We start from the raw sequence: 21435 nt of genomic DNA, 5'->3' as shown, positions 1-21435 counted from the left end.
CTAACTCCCACTAGGCCAGCATATTCCAAGGCTCTATTCTACATGTGGACTATTTTCTCAATCTATTTTTTCCTTTTTGAAAAGTCGTTCTTTTTCCATGATCATTTCTGTAAGCCTCCCTTATCTTTATTTCAAACTCACTGTTACTTAATCCAAAAATCATCCCAACTTGCCCCTTTCCCACACATGCCATTATAGAGGGGAAGAACAGGCACATGGGGTACAGACCTGGCCAATGAGACTCCAGAAAGGGTCGGGAGAGTTTGTGTTCTCTGGCAGAGGTGCAGTGGATGGAATCCTTTCTTTGTGAGCCTCTGGTTTAGATAAGCAAACTCAAAGCCCTAGAGTGCAGCATCCATATTTCCCCATGCAAGGACAGGAAAGGAGGACTAAAGGAGATTAGAGGAGTAACTCGGGAAGAGGATCCTGGCCTCTGATGGTATCATCACACACAGCTGAAAGGGCATCGGCAATGGCCACATGGGACCTTTGCTGAGTGTTGGGGGGGCAGGGGGAGTAGACCTAATCACTTATGCAAGTGTTAGACAAATGTTTCTAGAAAACAAGGCAAGTATTCTTGCTGTCTCTTCATTCCCTCTGTCTACTTCCAAATGACTGCTTAGATTTTCCCACATGGGTTTTCCAACTATACCAAATTAATCATAGTGAAAATCAATTTGCTAGAAAGGAGCCAGATACACGTGGCGTCTTTATACTGAAAATATAGCAGCATTTTGTATAGAATAATAGTTAAAGGCACTTACAAACCATGATACAACTAAACCCTACTGCAGCAAATACAGCTTCCAGGAAGCCCTTTGAGGAAGTGATGCTGGACTATGCCGCTCTTGTCTCACACTTCCCCGATGTTATCCTGGCATCTGCTTCCTGGGATAATATCTCTTGATCACTTGACATCTTGTCCGAAATTCTCTCAGATGTCACTTAGCTCATCGATACCTAAGCCTTGCTTCTGTCACTCAGCAAACTATGGGTGGGCACCAGTGATACTAAGTTGTCAACCCTGTCCCTGTTACACAGTGAGGTCAAGTAGGTTTATCACATGGAAATGAATGGTCAAAAGGTAACCAGGGCATTAAGCACATGAACCGAGATCTCCTGACTTCTAGCGAATCCATCACTGTCCAAAGCATTAGAATAAACATCTACAGAGTCTTCAAATACTGAGACCCCTTTCCTTTTGCAGGAGTCTCAACATAGAGGCCAATCCTGACCACATACACAGGATAGGTGATCCTCAGCAGTGAACAAAGTGAAAGCCACCTTCACAGGGAAAGGGCCAATAAAATTAAGTGTAATTTAACCCTTAAGTGTTGCTGAGACACTTCCTTTCATCCAGTGGGTTCACCTTCAGAATTGGACTCTGACCACAATTAACTATGACCTTCAGCAAATTAAATTTGGCTTCCAGCTCTATGTAGTGAAATAATGGGGATAGCATTGGAATCAAATGTGATACTATATGTACAAATTATTTCTAATCTGTCATGTTGCATGTCAATTACTTGATCTTTATTTTTGTTAAGCTCCAAACAGAATTAAGGGTGAAGAAAGCACATAATTGTAAAAGAATTGACCTTCCCCTTTTCTCTACCATTCATTAATTACCACTGCTTGTATACTGCCCAATGTGTAATCAGTAATGGTACTTATGCCTTTCTTTGATTGAACTTTGATGTTTCTGGGAGTCTAACTGATTCATCTGTAGGGGTGAGGGAGGGGAGGGGCAGACTTCATGCATATTTGGGAGATGGTGATGATGTTCTCAGATGTTGCTTCCAATAACCTAATCTAGTTAGCCATTCATGCATTTCAGGAGATAGAGCAATAGAGGAACCATTCAGCTAATCCTTTTTCCCTTTCTAACAATTTTTAAAGCAGAGGAAGCCTACATGAAGCATAGACAATTATTTTTCACTGCTTTTACTTTCTGCCATGTCCAAGGTCAAAGGATCCAACAAAGACCTTTGATTTGGTGCCATATGAATGACATCTCAAATACCAAATTGGATGGTAACTGGGACAGAAAGAGGGACAGGGTGATTTTCTTGTCAGTTCAGCACATACAAGAGGGATTTATTTTGGTCTCTCATTCTTTCTCACAAGTCATTTCAGGAGACAGAGCATAGACAGACACATTGTCCATTATAATGGGACAGAAATGAGAACACAGAATCAAGATGGCTTGCTTACAGTGGAACATGTGGGCATGGCTGGGTAAAGTCCTCACACTTTACTGTTTTTCTCCCCCTCAGAAACCAAGAGACTCAGGAAGTGAATGTCATAGTATCAGAAGGCAGAGTATCAGAGCAATTTTTACAAAACAGAAAAATGGGCTTTTGTTCATTGTTCTTCTCATGTGTTGAAGTGACCCAGCCCCAGAGCATCTTACAGACCTGTCCCAGCCGCAGGTCACCCAACAAGAGCACAGCTGAGATGTCAGACTGAAAGGAACACGCAAGGACAGTCAACCTGATGGCGCCTGGTACCATCAAGTCTTCTCTTAGACAAACACAGTGTCACTCAAAATGAACCTGAGTGCAAAACATGGAGCAGATGTAGCCAGTGTTGGCATTCCCACTGCATTCTCATGTTCTAAAGCAGCTTTGCAGGAGTTTTACATTTTCCAGTCATTGAGAGAGCAGGTACTGAAGTCTCCACTTCAGAACAGTAGACGCTGAGATCCCCATCCACACAGTCTGTAGCAGATCTGAGCCCAAAGCCACTGGCATTAAACTCTGTCATCGACTCTCAAGGTGCCTTTCTGGTTGTAAAGGTATCCCTGAGGGGGACTAGGAAGTGGACCCCTGACCCCAGCTATGATATGTTCTTGGTACAGCCCTTTGCTATGTATCCACTTTCTCTTCATGCTGTTCAGACCTTTTTTCTTGCAACTCCTGGTGAGGTTTCAAAATGCTTCTTAATATAATCATCCATTTCCAGTTTAGTATCATCTTTTCTCTGACACCTTCTTAGGTTGCAAGGAGATGCAGCTGTGTAACCCTGTGTATGCTGAGGACAACAGCAGAGGGAGGCAATGATGCTCCATCCAAAAGGAACGCCCTGCCTGTGGGCTACATTAGCTGGAAATGTTCTTTGTAGAGACAAAGATCATTGTTATTCTCTGAATAACATTTCCAAGTATACTTTGGCCTTTTTTCAGCTATAAATGAACTTGAGCCTTGAATTTAAAATTTAAAGCTGTACCTAACCTCACATATGCACACAAATACACACATGCACAACACTCGTGAATATTAATATATAGATTCACACTTAAATTTGTGTATATGTATGAACCACAACTACAGACTAGAGTTTCTGAGATAAGGCCCCAGATTCTTTGTTATTCTGAGGTCTGAGAGCACATTCTACTCCTTCACAGCTAAAATCAGAGAATGACAAGCAACTATACCAGCTTAAACAGTTTCCTCAAATTCTAAGAGGAAGCAGAGTAAAGTTATAGTTGAATACAAAGTGATTATCAATAGCCTAAAAAAAAACTCAACTGGCAATATAAAAAAATCAAAAGTCATATAACATAATAAGCTACATATCTAGTTAAAGAAATCTCTATGACAGCTTCCAAAAGCAAATCTTCATTAGGGTTCAAAGCTATGCCCATAGTTAGTAGACAAGACTAATGTCTTTGCATATTCACACACTGAATTCCTCAGGACATGGTACAAGAAGCCACTGGAAGCACACCTTTTTTTAGCCCTCCTCAATGAGTATACTTTAAAAGACAGTTTGACTTCATTCATGATACTTAAACAACCAAGACCATGACAAGAAGAAAGTAAAATCTTTGTGATGTGGAAACAGATATCCCTCAACACTCATTGGCATGGGCCATTACCTTCTGTTGATGCACACATGACTTTTCCATTCATTTAAAGATAATTTTCATTTCAATTTAACCTAGCCTGGTTGTAATTATCATTCCATTCACATGACTCCAAGAGAAGCCTATGTTTCTTCAGACTTGTCTTTTGTTCCCACTGCGCTGTGTATATAAACTTGCAGTAATTAAAAGCTATTCCTAGCCAGAGCAGTGAAAGCTTTTGAATAACTAACTGCTGCTCCTTTCAAAACAGAAGAAATATTTTGGCAATGTATCACACTTCAGTTTTGCAAAGCCAAGCATTAGGAATCTAATACAGGACACATGTCCCCACTGCCTACATTTGGCTATTTAAGGGTTCCCCACCATCAAACAGTGAGCTTACCAAATATCCGCCCACAAAGACAGCTGTGCCCAAAAGGCTGCAGTGTAGACAGGCACAGCACTGATGGCCAGGCAGACAATAAGGGCTAATCCACCAGGCAAATGTCAACAGCTGAAGAAACCTTGAAGATAAGAGGAGCAGGGCCAAGAGTCCAGAGTAGAGGAAAATTACACAAACAGAAGCGAGCTCTTCCAGCCCAGGGCTCCAGTTTCACCCACATACCTCACAGGTTGGTCAGGCATGGGATGATTTAATTAGCAGGTAAATGATGTGGGGTCCACCCTGAACCATGAATGTGTTATAGTTTATGGACTCTACTAGCATAAGAAGGCTATGTGACATGCAACAGCCCAGGTGAACTTCCTCCATAGTTCAAAGAGTCTTCATAAGCTTCAGGAAGTGTCAGGGTGACTGCCGTTCTTGTCCTTCTCTATTCTGACCTGCCTTGAGATATTTTCAGTGACAAATTTCACTGCATGTGGACTGTTGCTGACGGCTTGTCCTCCTACCTTCACAGGTCCACACCTGCTAGCCAGCTCCCATGCTCTGCTTGTTCACAGTGGACCCTCCTGTGTGTGGGCGGGGTGGGGGAGTTTCCACCATGAGAGCCCTGATTATGGAAACCTCCGAGTATGAAGATGACATTCTTCATAGGACAATGACAAAGACACCCTTCTTTTTAAGTGATTTTATTTATTTACTTTGTTGTAAGTAAGGAAATCTATGATCATGATTGTTTCATTCTATTTTTATTTTATCTCATATTCTTTTTTCTCATTTTTTAATTTACTCTCCTCCGTTCTATCTATAGTATGGATTCTCCTACATCTTTCTGCGTATTCATAGTTGTCCTATACAATAACACATATATATGTAGTCACCCTTTATCATTGGCTATTTTAAAAGAAATGATAGCCAGGTATTGTGGCTTATACCAGTCACCCTAGCTCTTTGGAAGTGGAGACATGGAGATCAGGAATTTGAAGCTAGCATTAGCTAAACAGAAAATTTAAGGCCAGCCCTATACTACTTCAGAACCTGCCTCAGAAAATACTACTACTATTTAATAGGGGCTTTTAATGTCTTCTGCAGCATCTTTAGCCAGATGGTCTTTCGAGCGAGCATTTTCCCTTTTACAGCTCTGCCACATGCCCTGCATCCTTCTTTCACAAAGACTTCCTGAGGTCCTGTTGGACCTCAGTTTGCATACACTTCCCCACTGCTGTGATGAGATAGACTTTTCAGAGCATTTGTATTTACCTTTAAATCTTGATATTTTGATTCTATGGGGTTGATAGCAAGGAACAATATGGCTGAAGCAAATATACAGGTACTTTTTATTTTAAAAGGTCCCAGAGATTACTTTTTGAAGAGAAAAAACATTCCATCAGCATTTTATAAAGATACATTTTGTTATGGCCTTGCCAAAGACTCTCTTCAAAATGTTTCAGCCTTATAACATAGTAATCATATTACTTTTCTAAGTTTGTGTTTCTAACCAAAAAATGTGGGAATATTTTTCTGACATACTTCTCTGAAGCCTGTCTCTTTAATTCTTTGCCTAATTTTTACATTTTTCACATGGCAATTTTCATATAAAAGAGATTAAGCTCTTAGCTTCAAATTGCAATGATTTTCCATATCTATTACTATTTCTCTTTTTACGCCATATAGTCCTGTATATAAATCTTAGATTATCATCAAGTCATGATTTTCTTCCAGGTAAATAGTTACCATATCAGCTTATTTGGTGAAATCTTCCATCATTTACTTGCAGAGTTAAAACTGTCCTGTCCATTGCTCATACACTCCAGGAAATGCTTAATACTGTTAACTATAGTAGTCAGCTTCATATCAAGTGTATTTTCATATTTAATTATTTAAAAGATTTAATAGATCTTATTGGTAAATATTTTTGTTATGTTCTTGTAAGCCATTTATCTGTTAGCAAAGACAGATAAATGTCCCATTTGCACCAGATTTTCTCCTTAGTTATTAACAGCACAGGACACATTGACAGAGGAGGGGACAGTGAGTCACTCTAGTTTCCTAAGATACCTGCATTGGTTCAGGCATATGCTCTCTTACATAGACCACTGTAGTACGTACTAGTCAGTTTATACCTTTATGTCTATATTTTAATTGAAATTTGGTGATAAGTTCATAAACAATCTTCAGGTTTGGGCATTCAGCTTAACTAGCATTCCCAAAATATGCTTGGGAACTATTGTATCTTTCCCTGTATATTTGCTGTTGTATTGTGTATGTACCAGTGATTTCTGGAACAGTGCAGTAACCACAGGGGTTGTTTGAAACAATAACTCATACCAGGGGATGAAGTTCAGTGGTAGAGTGTTTGCCTTACATGGTGTGACCTTATGTGACCTTAAGCATCATTACCTCTCAGAAAAGAAAAAAAAAAACAAAACTGAAAGAATAAGGAACATGTGGTTCTAACGTAAAGCTTAGCCTGACATCCTACTCCCCTGGGATGAGAGGTGGGAAATATTTCTGAAATCTCCTGAGTAGGATCTCCCCAAACTCGACATAAGGAGTATGCATGACTCTGCTCTAAGGACAGGCAGGCGTTCTCTGAGACTCCCGCTGCTCCCTCAGTTTTCTCAGTAATCTTCCATGGTGACTAGATAAGACAATGAAAATGCTTGCTGCTCAGAAGAGGACAGCAGTGAACACCTGTGACAACAGCCATTGCTGAGCGCTGCATGGAGGGAGGGCCCTGGTAGATACAGTTCATACAGGGCTTCTCTCCTCACTGGTAACAGCAATTAAGCTGATGACCTTTGCAAAACATATCAGGAAGTTGCCTCACCTTACCTAACTGAAACTGAGTAGAGTAATTCCAGGTGGTGGAGCTTTCCTGAAGTTTTCCTCTGCTGGTTTTACAGTACTAGGGCTCAAATGTCTTGTTTTCAGAGCCTTAGTAAACGTGCTTTACTATCCCACTGTGTAGATCCAGCCTTGCTCTATGCAGGTAGCATCATCATATTGTGGAAAATGACAGAATGTCAATAAACATCCTTCCTTCTTTTGTAGAAGTCCAAAACAGACACAAAAATAGACTAAGAACTAACACCATCTGTGAAGGGATGATCTAGAATAGCTCTGTGTGTGAGGTGGCAGTCACAGAGAGAATAGGACCTGGAGAGGGACCAGAAAGAAAACAGTTACAGAGCAACCCAGAGAAGGATGTGCTTCACACACACACCCTGCAGAAAAGTGGGAACAAAGACAGAGGTGGGGATGCAGATGTGTAGAAAGGTGAAGGTGTAAATGGGGACAAGAGACTGTCACCTCACAGGACACTGAGAAGTTACACGTATTATAGAAACCTTTCAGAAAACTCAGGCTAACATCCATCAAGAATGAAATCTAAGGATTACTAGACTCTTCCACAAAAACATTAAACATGAATATAATACAGTAATTGTGTTTCTTTATATCAATTCACTGAAATCAGGATTTTCAAGAGTAATTAGTAATTAGTGTCATTGTGGTGCTATTCATAATAGCAAGCAAGGAGAAACAACCCACATTTATAAGCAAATAGATAAAGGCAAGGTGGTAAATACATGCAACAAAACATTATTTAGCTTTAAGAAAACAGGAAACTCCACACTAGAAGAGAGAATGGATGAACCTTGAGAACATTACATTAAGTGAAATATGTCTATGACATATGGACAAGCGTTGCTGATGCTACTGTACGAGGTGTTTAAAGTCAACAAACTCTCAGAACCAGGATAAACTGTGATGCAGAAGACAAGGGCTGGAGTGATTAAGGACCTGATAATTCTTAGGCATAAAGTCTCACTTATTCAGGATGAATAGATTTTAGAGACTGTGTACACTTTGAGACTACAGTTTAAAGTACCATGGTATGCGCGAAATCTTGTTAAAATGGAGGCCTTCAGTGTTCTTATTACAATTTCCAAAAAGAAACACTAACCTTGAGCTAAAAGAATAATAATATCAGCTTAAAATTCTGAAGTACATCCTAAGGAAATTATTAGGTCATAGGCTGAAAAAAGTCTTGCAACACAACTGTTCAACAAAAGCATGTGTGTTCACAATATACAAAGAACTCAGAAATAATGATGAAAGCAAACTTTAAAAAATAGGCAAAAGGCTCGTAAACTTCAGTAATAAAGATATTTAATAAGCATAAAGATTTACACAATAATCAGCCATCGGGAAATGCAGTTCAGAAAATCCTGCTAACTGAAAGAACTAGCGATACTAGGTAGCAATGAGCAACTGTGGCATGGGACAGAGTTTGATTGTTTTAGGAAAGGTAAACACGAATCTGCCCTATCATCTAACAACTACACTCCTCAGTATATATCCAAGAGGATAAAAGCTCAAATATGTGATGTTTTATTCATTGTTGTCAAATACTAGGAACAACCTAAATGTATACCAATAAAGAGATGAATAAACAAATTGTAGCCTGTCACAACAGCTTGCAATTCAGCAAGAAAAAAATATGGGATATTGATTCATACAGCAAATGAATGAATCTAAACATTATGTTAAGCCCAAGTCATTAGTCACTAGACAAAACACGCTATATTATTTCAATCATATAAATTTCAATAATAAAGGCAATACCTATATGAGACTGTGGTTGTCTGAGTTTGTATGGGATTATCAGTCAGCTGCATAAAGGCACAAGGGAACTTTCTGGAATAAGTGGAATGATTTCTACCCTATCTTGGGCAGAAGTTACATGCACATACGTAGCTAATAAACTCATGATTTTATATCCATCCATCTTACTGTATTTAAAGTATACAGGAATATAAAATAAGCACCCCATTTCTAAATGCATACCAGTTTTCGTCAGGCACTTGGGAGGAAAACTCATTTAAATTAGCAAACTTTCAAGAATGTGACCCCTTCTGTGTGCATCTCTAGGCCCCATTGTGAACTATGCCTTCCCAAAGGCCAAGGCTGGGAGAAGGGGCAGGTTGAAAGGGCCACAGAGAACCCAAAACAAACAGAAAAGCATGGTCAAAGGGAAAAGACAAAAGTATGGTCATAAACAAAGAAATCTCACAAACAGCCTTACCACTATTTTTTACTTTTCTTTAGGAATGGTTGTTAACCTCACCATTATACAATATATATATTTATATTGTATATTATTTATATATAAACAAGAATCTGCCCTATCATCTAACAATTATACTCCTCAGTATATATCTAAAAGAATAAAAGCACAGGTATCTGATGTTTCATTTGTCATTGTCAAATACTAGAAACAACCTAAATGTCTATCAAACGTATATGCATACATATTTGATTATATACTATATATAACTGAGTGTATTATATATGCTAATATATGGTATACATTATATATATATTTGATAAATATATATGTGTGTGTATGTGTGTGTGTGTGTGTGTGTGTGTGTGTGTGTGTGTGTGTGTATGAATATATATAATTTAAGTACTTAAAATTTGGGTTCTAGATTTTCCCTATCTGAACACTGATTTTTTAAAAAATAATAAACATTTAAGCTCTATGATAAGAGTGTTCTTAACACATCTATTGAAGTGAAAATATACCGTGGGGGTGAGAGGGAAGGAGAGAGAACCAACAATGCCTGGGTCATAGCATTAGCTGAGCTTGGAGAGCTGGAGGGGTTAACATGACCAGGACTCTCCAGACACCATCTTCAGAGGCAGCACAATGACAGCCAGCTCACAGGACTGTTGACATGAAAGGAAGTAGGCATGGGCACTTGGTAGAACTTCAGTGGTCAATAGTCTCCATTGCCTTGTCTCCCACCATGTCATGACTCCCTGACAACAGAATCTGTGTCTTAACTAGTTAAACTGAATGTCCTGAAAGAGCCAGTGCAGAAATCACAGACTCAGAGAACAGTGTCCTTTTGTTTAGGAACTAATCCATACTAACGCTTTCCACCTGTGGCAGAGTACACAGGAAGCAATACATCTGCAGCCACCGTTGTTGATATGGTTGATGTTCTGTAAGGCTTTAGTGGAAAGTCAGAGCGGTAACCAGCAGTTTTTAAAGTGAGGTAGGCTGCATCTCCTAACCCTAGGATTGTTGGGTGTCCACTACACACCTGATTTTGTGTTATGAACTAATTCAGTGATGGATAGAGCAAAGAATTATTTACCCCTAGAGCAAAATGAAGGAGGTCGACAGGCACTTCTGCAAAACGGAGCAGAAATTCATCTTCCAGAAGCAATGCTCTGACCTAATCATGTGCTGGCTGATTGGATAGCCTTCTCTCAGCAGGGCTGAAGGCACTTGGTCCAGTACCTTCCAACACCCCCAAAGTTGCATGGGAAAGAGGGGAAACAAACATTGATACTGATAGTCTTTGCCACAAGTTTCTCCTTGCTCAGAAGTTTCCATAGTAATCTGAAAGACTCCAATCCTCTGCTTGTCCCTAAAGCTGCATATTGTAAATGAATTCTGAAAAACACATCTATTTAAATTTCAGATCCTGGGGGAGATTTTACACCTCTCTTCTCCTAGCCCATGTGCTTCTGTTTCAGGCTTTAAACCCCTTACCAAGGAGCAGGATACCAGAGCAGCCCATTCTGAAAATATGCAATTTTTTCATGAGGGAAGAACCAAAATGCTATAATCTTTATAATGAATTTGACACCTTCTGTCTTCCTCCTCAGCCCCCAGCCCAACAGTGTCTGTCTGTCTGTCCCAGAAGGCAGTGTCATCATTCAGGGGACTGTGAATGATGTGAAGGAGGAGCAGTCATTCTGAAGCAATAGTTTAACAGACTTCATAACAGTTTGTTATGAAGATTAATTGCATTTCTTCTGAAGTCACTGAAATAATCAATCTTAGGTACAGTTGTTTAGAGGAATATAAAAACAGCTAGGTAACAGTATGTTAAGTGCCTTACAAGCACAGAGAAAACATCAACTTTTCTCTCTAATAGCATGAAACACAAGTATGTCTGCAAGTTAGCATGAACTAGTGAGCTGTCCCATTTATCTGACTGGTTAACTCTGAGTAATGGTAAAGTCTACAGAAAGACCCAAAAACCAAGTCATCAGCCTCAGACAACTAGAGGACTTAGCCAGTTTAACCAGGAAGACCTGACTACTCTGTGTCTAATATGATTAAAGGCTTGCTGCAATCAGATAGTTAAAAGACTTTAAAGTATATGTATATAATCACCAATCTTCAGAAACACACACAAATTTGCAGTCTCATTTCTTTTGGTTTAGAAGTATTAGGATCTAAAGAACTTAGGTTGTTAAGCACTTATAAGCTATACCTTAGCCCACCCACTTCCTCTCCCCACAACAAAGAGAACCTCAAGAAATGGCGGGAAAACACAAAAAGTTGGTGTACCTCTGGGGATTGATAGCAAATTACTGAACTATGCTTCCATTTACACTTCCATCATCAGGACTACTTTTCTCGCTGTTTGAAGGAATAGGCTATGCTTTAGTTCACAGTGTTTGGTGACTGACAGCCAGCTGCATCTCTTAAGTGTGTTCAAGTTTCCAACCTGTTAGTCTACAGCTAGAGTTCTCAGCTCACTCAACACTCCAACATGAGAACACTGCCAATCAAGGAAGAAAGTCTTTAAAGGAATCCACAGAATGAGTCTCCAGAACTAAGGCAAACAGAAAGTTGTAGCTGTTGAATAAACAAACTGTTTATCTGTGGAAGAAGAAAAAACATGTGTATTTTAAGTGGAGGGGATTTCAGTAGATTAAGGCACTTCAGGTGGTTAACGTTGTGTTAAGATTTCAATGTGAAATGCACACCACAGGTTCGTTTGTGTGAACACCCTGCCTCCAGTTAGTGCCATTGTGCTACGGGATTGGGAAACATTTGGACATGTACCCCTGAAGGCAGGCGTAGGCCACTAGAAGTGTAGGAGTGGGCTTTTGGGGATTATAACACAGGGCTATTTCAGTTCTCTCTGTGTCTCTCTGTCTCTCTCCGTCTTTCTATCTCTGTCTCTGTCTTTCTCTTTCTCCTGATCTACCAAGATATAAAGAGTTTTGCTGTAGATTCCTGCCACCCTGGACCAAGTTGCTCACCACTGTGGCTTCCCTGGCCTGATGGACAGTGTGCCCGAAAGTGAACCAGAGTAAACCTTTCTTCCTTAAGTTGTTTCTGCTGGGTATTTCAGCATCAAGACAACAAAAGTGCCTAATAAACCTCTAATATTTCTAAAAGTTTAGCAAGAATAACTCTTTGGGGACAAATTGTAATTACTGAAGCATGATATTCCTAAAACTCTACTCTACTCACAGTCTCTGTCCATTTGTCTGCACTTGGGCACTGCTGGAGGATTTTCTTTAATTATGTGTGTGATACAACACAAATCCAGATGTTTCTGTTTCCCTTACTCGGCCTCCATCACACCCTCAGCTCATCATCTCTCGTCCTCACAACTGCATCATGGCCGCCCGCCACCCATTAGAACCAGCTCTCCCCTCGCTCCCCACTGGATGATTTTTCCCTCCATTTCTTTCTCTTATCTAACAGAAATTTGTAGGAAGGGGAAAGAGGCTGGGGACTCTGTGCCTAATCCATCAGGCCTCACTCACATCCCCACACAGTCTTCTTTTTCTTGTGCTATTCCCCAAATCAAAAAAAGAAAAATGAAAAACCACAACTCCCAAGAAAATAGAATGGAAAATGTTCCTGAATTCTTGCCTCTGTTTTAGAATATAAACCATGCAGAAGAGCAGGAGGAAAGATTGTAAGAGACAGAATACCAGGAAGTCAGCTGTGAAAGTCTCTCTTAGAACTGACTGTAGAAGAAAAGACCTGGAAGTGACAATGACAGAACAAGATGGGGGATTTTGAAGTGTCTCATCCCTAGATAAAGGGATAGATAAAGGACCATAGGCAACTAATGACTTCTGAGAGAAAGAGAATTACCCTTCCCCCAGGATGACCCCCTTGCCGGCTGTCCAGTGTAGAATGGTCAGCCCTGAAACCATATACACATAAACAACAATTGAATTAGAATTCTATTTCAATTAAAAACATAGTTTTTTAGAAAATAAAAAGGTAATAAATATAGAAAATGATTTTGTTCATTAGTCTTTATTTGGCTTGTACCTGTTGTGAGGAACTATGATGCAAAGTGAAGACTTCGGAAACAGTAACTAGTAATTGCTCATGTCTCTGTACATGCTAACCTTAAACAGTTCACATACATTTACTCTTTGTCCTTATAACAACACCTCAAACATATAAGGAGAAACAGATAAAGAAAATGAGTTCCCTTAGACACAGCTGGTAGGTGAAATAAATCCAGAAGCCTGAGCTTACAACTCTCTTCTTTAAGAACTGCAACAGGTTGACATGGCTATGTCTCTCTCATGAATATGCCTGCATTTACTTGGGAATTTATTCCACAATTTATGAGAAGTGAATATTCCCAGTTTGATGTAAGTAAATGTATACAAATCTCCTTAATATATTTTTCCTCTACTAAATCTCCTCACCAGAAGACTGGTTATATGAGTTCCTTCTTCCTACATTGTATAGAGTTATTACGGTCAAAGCAGAAATGTCTAAGTCAGGGCTACACTTCCCCTGTTTGGTTCTTCAAGCCCATTAGCCTCATTTGGCTTCAACAAGAGCACCCCTTGGAACTTTCTGGTCTAACTGCCATCAAAATTCTTCCTTGCCTCATACTTCATTTTTGACTATTAAAAATCCCATCATTCTGCAGCCTTGAAAACACATAGACCTTCACATCAGCCCAGATATTTGAAGGGGAAGGCTAGGCTACCCTCTTCTCGATGTCTCCCAGCAGCATTGAGACCTGGACAGGAGTTATAAGAAATATCTCCATGGACAGTATCAGGACATCTATGTGCCTAATCAGACAAGAGGATTCATTTGACAAGAAAATCAAACTGGACAGGAAGCCTGAAGTATCTAGAACAAAAGACCGTTGAGACTTTGTAAGTCCTTGATGCAAAGAAGCTGATTACAACCTTTGCTGAGTGTTTCCACTAACCCCTATGTTGGGTAGTAACAACATCAGGAAAAATTGTTTCTCTAGATACAAAAGATAAATAGTGAGAGTAGAGTGTTGTCAATCTCCAATTTTTAGTAATTACAGCATCTAAAAAATTTAGACTATTAATCTGTTGCAGTTTCCTTCACCCCATAATATTATCCAATCAGCTTAAAAGTACAGTAAAAATGCAAGACAGAGATCAAATCAGCCTTCTTAGAGAAGAGTTAGACCAAGCTTTTGCTCCTTGGCTAATTACCATGCTAGTAACAAGCCAAATGAGTTTGAACAACACACAGCAAAGTGCACCCACAAGACAAACACAAGTGTAGTGCAAACGGCCCTCTTTAAAATGCTGGGAGCGTCCAAAGTTCAACAGCTCGGCAGAGTATAAAGCCCTCTCTCGACTCCCAGAGAAAGAGGTTCCAGTACTTACTGTGTCGTGGGACTTTTCCTTGACATCATAGACTGTCAGTTTGATTCTAGTCTCTTCATAGATGGGGTACTCAGATGGGAATGTGACACCCGTCAAGAACAGTGGGTCTTTTGTTCCCTGAAACAGTATAAGCAGATAACTCGGATTCAATAAGGCAGCAACTGTAGCCGGCAGCATGCAGGGACAAATGAGAACACAGAGAGTGTGTCTCTTTCTGCTTTTCTAGGAAATGGTTCTATTCAAAGAGAGATCTGAAGAGCCAAGTGTTGTTTGCGGGCTGTGAGCCCAGGGCCCCCTCATACTGATGGTTACTGAGTAGGTGATCTTGCATTTTTTAAGAAAAAGACCTTGTTTTAAAAAATTGAAATCATAAACATGTCTTTAGGACACATTGCCAGTCCATTTAATTATATATATTATGCTGTATATATTTATCATTTAGACAAATGATCTAAGATACTGCCTCACCAAATTGAATGAAGCTATTTTCTCAAACCATTGGCAATCCTGTGTTATCCTTTGAAAAATGTTTTTTCTTACTCTGCTTCAATAGAAAGCTATCCTCTATGAGTGTACGATTGTTTTTAGATGCTTAACAGTGACTTTTTATTCCCCAAACCAACTTGAAAACTAGTGAGAAGAACTCTAAATGTGATGGATTGGGAGAAAGAAATTATTGTTTGGCATATGGTCCCCAAGACATTTCAGTGCCTCAGAATCAGAAACCTGGTATCTAAAATATCACATTTTAGATATATACATGCAACCAAATGTATTTGAAATGTTTTAAAAACTCAATGAGTCACTGGTCTACTAAAGTTTCTGAAAGCCTGTGGTATTCATTTGCTCCTTCACTCATTCTTTTATTCTTCAAAAGGCAAAATGCTCTTTTCTTGGCTAGACACATTTGCACACAGGCAGTGAATAAAACATCTGAAAAAATTGTGCATCTTCTATATAAAAGTCAACATAAATAAATTTTATCGTTATCGTTATGATAATGAATTTCAAGATATGTGTGTTTTATCACAGGAGAATAAGGAGTAGTAGAACAAAATCCTAAGAAGAAAATCATTCCTTTAAAATTTGGCAATGTTTAAAAATAACCAAGTTAAAATAATGTATGAAGTGTTTTCATTAAGAAAATGACTTTACAATTTTAGTCAAGCTGTCTTTCTATGGGTCAGACTACTTTTAATTCAACTTTGGGCTAACCATAAACTGTACCAGCATTGGACCCTAAAGTCTCCACAGGGCAGATTCAGGGCTGCCTGAGGGGCTAGACTCAAGACTACTCACAGGATTTAGGTCACTCCCAGAATAGAAATGCCTCTAGTGCAGTCTGAATCATTGGTTCCATCCACTGCTTCAAAGCAAACGGTGAGCTAAGCCAGCCAAGGCTAGAGCAGACTGTCTATCCTCGTACAGAGAAACTCCACATTCTAAACAGTGGGGCTCACAAGTCTAAGAAAAACCAGAGAAGCTGAAGGAGCTGTGGGTACACTCTCCCGAGGCCCAGATGTTCAGATAAGTATCTGTCACTCACTGCGGTCATGAAATGTGTCCGAAGAACAAAAACATCTAAAGGGAAAAGCTGTCTGTTGAATCTGGCCAGCACCATAATGAATTTCCCTGATACACATTGAATGTTGCATTAGCAACAATTAATGTAAATAGGAAATCTCTCATCCCCATGAGTAATATTTACACCTTTTGCCCGGAAACATTACAGCTAATCAAGTTAATCATCTGTCTTTCTTTGGAAAACACTGTGTTTTGAAAGACACATAGTAGAGAATATAAAGTTTTCACTACTGGGCTGGAAAAATGGTAAAGTGCAAAAAACCCCTTTACCTGTTTTAAACTCTGTAAGTACTTTAAACTTTTTCCATCATTAAATGTTTTCATTCCATTTTATTTAAAATCAATATAGACAATAGATCATATACATAGAGACACACAAATATATAGACAAGTATTCTCTTCTCTGGGAATTCACAGTGGAAGGTTTTCTATGGAAAAAAAAAAAAAAAGCTAAAACTTTTCAAAGGAAAGCCCAAGTGTTTATTCTGCATGTACTTTGAAACCTCAGATCTGTGTTCCTTACAGACAGATGAAAGCAACAGCCAGGCCATAGACCACAGGCTAACTTATGTCAGCTGTTCAGAGGGGCGGGAGAGAGTGAGAGGTGGGGGAGGAGAGAGCAGCATGCACAGAGCACACAGACACCAGCGTCCAGAGAGAGAGAGAGAGACAGACAGACAGACAGACAGACAGACAGACAGAGACAGGCAGAGGCTGAGAGACACCCATGCACCCATGCCAGGCTCACCTCCACAATTTCTGTGCTGGAGTACCTCGTCAGGGTCTGCTCCACAGGGTGGATTACTGAGATCTGCACTACTGTATTCAGTTTTCGATCACAGACAGGAGCCACGAGATCCTTGCACGCTGGCAACAACAGAAAAAGAAAGAAAGAAAACAAAACAAAACACCTCACTCGGTCTCTTAGGGCAAACTTCTGTCCAGAGCTGAAATCAACTTTGTCTACTGGCCGAAGGAAATCTCCTGGTTCTCAGCTGGCTTTACAGAGGAAGTCTCTTGGAAGTACCTTACAGAAATAGGAAGTCACGTGCTGCCAAGCTGAATTGAGAGTTCATTTCCACTGACCACATTTGCAGCACATGCAAATCTCGAGTGCTCTGAGATCGCAGATCCAGTGTGGGAATATGTCCACATACAGCTCAGAGACTGCGGGGCTTTGACTAGTTAGTAACCCCAGGCTTCCATTCACACTCTTGCATCAAGTAAGTTGACTGGGGCCACAGCCAGGAAACTAAGATGTGTCTCCTTGACACTGGCTGGGTTAAGTCGAATGCCTGAATGCCCTCTCCACGTTCCTCCCCTACCTGTGTATAGAACAGGCCTCCTCCAGTCCTCCACCCTGCGGAAACAGGAAGAGTGATTACCCTACCACAGCAGAGCTCAAGCAGAAGAGGAAGCAGGGGGGTTAAAGAGCCCTCTGTCTGGAATTCAGGACCATCCTGGGAGAGAGCAACTCTGATAAGGACTGAGTAATTGCTGCCCAGGGGCCATACATTCTAAGAACTTTTCTTTACAGGCTGGGTCCTGTTACAGCTCCAGCCACCACGTACTCACTGGACTATTTTTTCTTCTGTCACAGAGCATTCCCTACTTTTAGAAAAGGAAAAAAAGAATGGGGGGAGGGGTAGGAGATATTCCTTTCCCCGGTAAGTCTGGCATTACTCTCCTCTCTGCATCCCCCCTCTGATTTTGAAATAGTACATTTTCTTGGATTTTTAAAATTTCTACCTCTTAAAATTAACTACTAAATGTGATAAAAAAAAAATAAATAAATAAAGAGAGGGGACCAACTGCTGGCCTGCCACAGGCTGCAGCCACTGCTAGGGTAAAAGAGAAGCAGCCCTGTGCGTGCTTCATGGTGGTCCAGGGTTCCACACTGTCCCCACCCCACTCAATAACCAGGAAGACATGCAGAGGAGGAGGGTGTGTTTACACTCTGTAATGGCACCTCCTGCAATTTGCAGGGCCACTAGGACAATGGTAATACAGTTTAAAACTGAAACTTGAAAGCGAAGCAATCTATAGATGCAATTATCACTTCCAATGGCTAGCAGATCCCCTTCTTTATAGAAACAGAATGAGACAAGAAAGGCAGGGGCTTTGAAAGGGAGCCAGCCTGGTTAGGGTTAGGTCCAATTCTGGTAACCAAGCAATGCTGGGGATGCCTATTTAACTTCTTCACTGCTTGCCAAACTTTGGGGTCTTTTTATTCCTGTCTGGTGTTTTGTTGTTAAAGTTTCCTTGGGTGGAACAAACAGCCACAGCTTATCTAACCTTCACTGTTTTCGGGCCATTCTGCTCCTTACCTAATCTTCAGAATATACCAAAAATCCTTGTCTCTAGTCCTCCCTTTGGCTTACCAAGACAATCTCTTGCAAAATGGATCTGCCTTTGGAAGTCTCACGGTCGCGATGATTTATTGCTTAATCCAATAAATCTACACTTAAAAAAAAAAAAAACCCACCTACACACAGTTTCAATAACATCAATATATCACTGGGAAACTTTTTTCACTAGAAGATTCCGCGCACACTGCTCTTCGGTGGTTACTTTGATCACTTTATTTACTTCCCTTATGAGTGTGGTTCATTTTATCACTCCTCTTGGCTTTCTGCTCACTGTGAAAATCTACTGAAGCTAACAACTATCTAGTCTTTCGGGATTAAAGCTAGGGGTTTTGAGTTTGAAAACCACGCATCACATCCACTCTCTGGCACAGCCTCACCCCTGTCTTATGAGCTCTTGACACCTTTGATCAAAATAAGTCACATCACTTCTGAGTTCTTATCGGGCTTGGCTGTGGCTGCGGTTCTTCCCAGAAGCAAGCAGCTATTCTGTGGTTCAGCAGAGAGCCTCTAGGCTGCACTTCCCATAAGAACAGACAGCATATAAAAGCAGATTCTGTGCAGCTCTTCAGATGCCCAGGAGTGCGCCAGGAAGAACACTGACAGCACAGTCATTTGTATTCAGCAGCTGTAGATGTTCAGAACCCGGCACAGAACAATAGCACCAAGTTACACTGCAGCCTGTGCTCTAGTCTCTCTTCTTCCTAAACAACAGCCCACAGAATTTACTGCTTCTTAACACCAAGGCAGTGTGAGGTCAAACAGAATTCCTGAAATGGAGCTCCAGCTTTCCTGTTGTCTAGTTCTGTGGTACGGAGTAAATAAATCCCAAACTCTGCCATTCAACTGCCCATCTGTCAGGGTGGAAAGAACATGGACCTCTTATGATGAACTTTTCCATGCAAGACTCATGTTTACTAATAGTGTTATATTAATATTTAACAGTTTTTTGATGTTATTGCTATGTAAAATAAATTTTACTGATATAGTTCTACTCAGATGACTCCTTAAAAACTGTTACCAGATCTGCATCTCTTTATAAGTGCCAGTCTATGACATACTACATGTCATAAAGTGAAATAAACATGGATCTAATTCTCCTGCAACTGCCCCTGGAGGACTGTGAAGGCTGAGTCAGTGGATAATGCATGGAGATGCTACTCATTTGAGCATTATGAGATCTAACCTACGTGGGATTATTCAGTAGGCAATAAAGAACTGTGGTGGTTTTAATGAGAATGGTCCCCATAGGCTCACATATTTGAGTACTTGGGGCTTAGTTGGTGGAACTGCTTCAGAAGGGTTAAGAGGTGTGGCCTTGTTGGAGGAGTGTCACTGAGGGTGAGCTTTGAAGTTTCAAGAGATTTGTGTGATTCCCAGGGTTCTCTCTCTGCCTCTTGTTTTTGGGTCAAGATGAGAGTTCTCAATTGTTCATATGCTCCACCACCATGGAATCTAACTCTCTGAAGCCACCAGCCAAATTAAACTCTTTGTTCTATAAAGTGCCTGGGTCATAGTTTATTATCATAGCAATAGAAAAGTGACTAAGACAAGAAGTCTAAACCTATGCTTACAGAATCTGAAACTATGCCATTGATCCTCCAAAGCATTCTTTCCATGGTCTGTTACCACATGAAACTACTCCAAGTCCCCTAAATAAATAGCCTTCCACGGTTATAACACTAGAAGACTGCAATGTTTGGGGATTTTTTCTTTCTGTTTTATTTTAAAATTCTCCCTATACCCCCAAAAGCTCCTCAAGCATTTAATGGTTGATGGAGAAGAGAGAGGCCATTTTCCAGTGGTGTTACCACTGGTAATGTGGCTGTGATATGAATTCACAACACACCCCATGGTTGGGCATGGTCATGCATGCCCAGGGGGACCTAGTCACTTCTACCTAGTCATTTTTGGGTCAAACATCTCACATGACCCAGGACCGTGGCTTTATGTGCTTGCATAAAGCATACAACGCAACCACGTGATCTATGCACACGTGTAGAATAGCCACATGGGCCTGTGTGCATAGGTGCAGCCCAGCCTTTACAAGCTAGGGTCATGATTCCCAGGCCCCCTTCACTCATATGTCTTTCCGCAGGCCTGTGCACATCTCTCCCTCTCCTTTATCTTATTAAAACTCTTGTTAGTGGATTCTGTTGTGTTTCTGACTTTTCCTCGCAGGGTAAGAGTGCCACAAAAAACCAACAGGCTGTGTCCTTACAAATGACCCCTTGCTTACCAGGAACCCTAATTAGACCATTAGGCCATCAAAATAAATGGACAAATAACAAATAAATGACATGAAAGAAGAGGGCAGTGCTTGGGAAGAGGAAAGGACTCAGTGAGAGTAGGAGGGAGTCAAAAGAGAGTAATAGGTGGCAAATACATTATATAGATATATAAAAATATGTAACAAAACTCATAACTAGGCGTAATTAACTTATGCCAATAAAATGAGAAAGTGGCTAAAAATTAAATGGTGGATTAAAAAATAATTCTAACTATTTGAATTAAATGGTATTAACAAGTGATGCACTCATCAGTAGATTTTTAACCTTTACTTCTGCCTTTTTACTGATTTTCTTTGGACCAAGCTGTTGAAAAGTGTTTCCCAAGATCAAGAGTTTAAAGCACCTATGTTGAAAGGTTGGGGTGAAAAGGTGCTCATGTCCATTGATTGATTGCTTTGTACTGAAAAGCAGAAAGGAGGGAAAAGGAGTGAGAAATTAACAGAAATTATAATTTTGTGGCTTTCATAGAAATATATAAACTAATTA

The 21435-nt window shown here is 40.2% G+C and overlaps 1 protein-coding gene across 6 annotated transcripts in view; it reads right to left on the bottom strand.

The window, feature by feature from the left end:
- Nucleotides 1-21435, bottom strand: part of Inpp4b (inositol polyphosphate-4-phosphatase type II B) — a 739919-nt gene that overhangs the window by 314534 nt on the left and 403950 nt on the right. For 5 of the 6 annotated variants that reach the window (XM_036187401.1, XM_036187404.1, XM_036187402.1 and 2 more), the window contains 2 exons: nucleotides 17041-17159; nucleotides 14709-14825 (listed from right to left, as the gene is read on the bottom strand). In XM_036187401.1, coding sequence (XP_036043294.1) covers nucleotides 14709-14825; nucleotides 17041-17159 — 236 coding nt within the window. Of the gene's footprint in view, nucleotides 1-14708; nucleotides 14826-17040; nucleotides 17160-17617; nucleotides 17642-21435 lie in introns of those variants that run through there. The other variant, XM_036187403.1, reaches the window with a different exon arrangement.

This window comes from Onychomys torridus, chromosome 5 (assembly GCF_903995425.1).
Source record: "Onychomys torridus chromosome 5, mOncTor1.1, whole genome shotgun sequence".
Classification (NCBI taxonomy): domain Eukaryota; kingdom Metazoa; phylum Chordata; class Mammalia; order Rodentia; family Cricetidae; genus Onychomys; species Onychomys torridus.
Note: the sequence above shows the minus strand (reverse complement) of the source record. Positions and strands in the feature narration are given on the sequence as shown.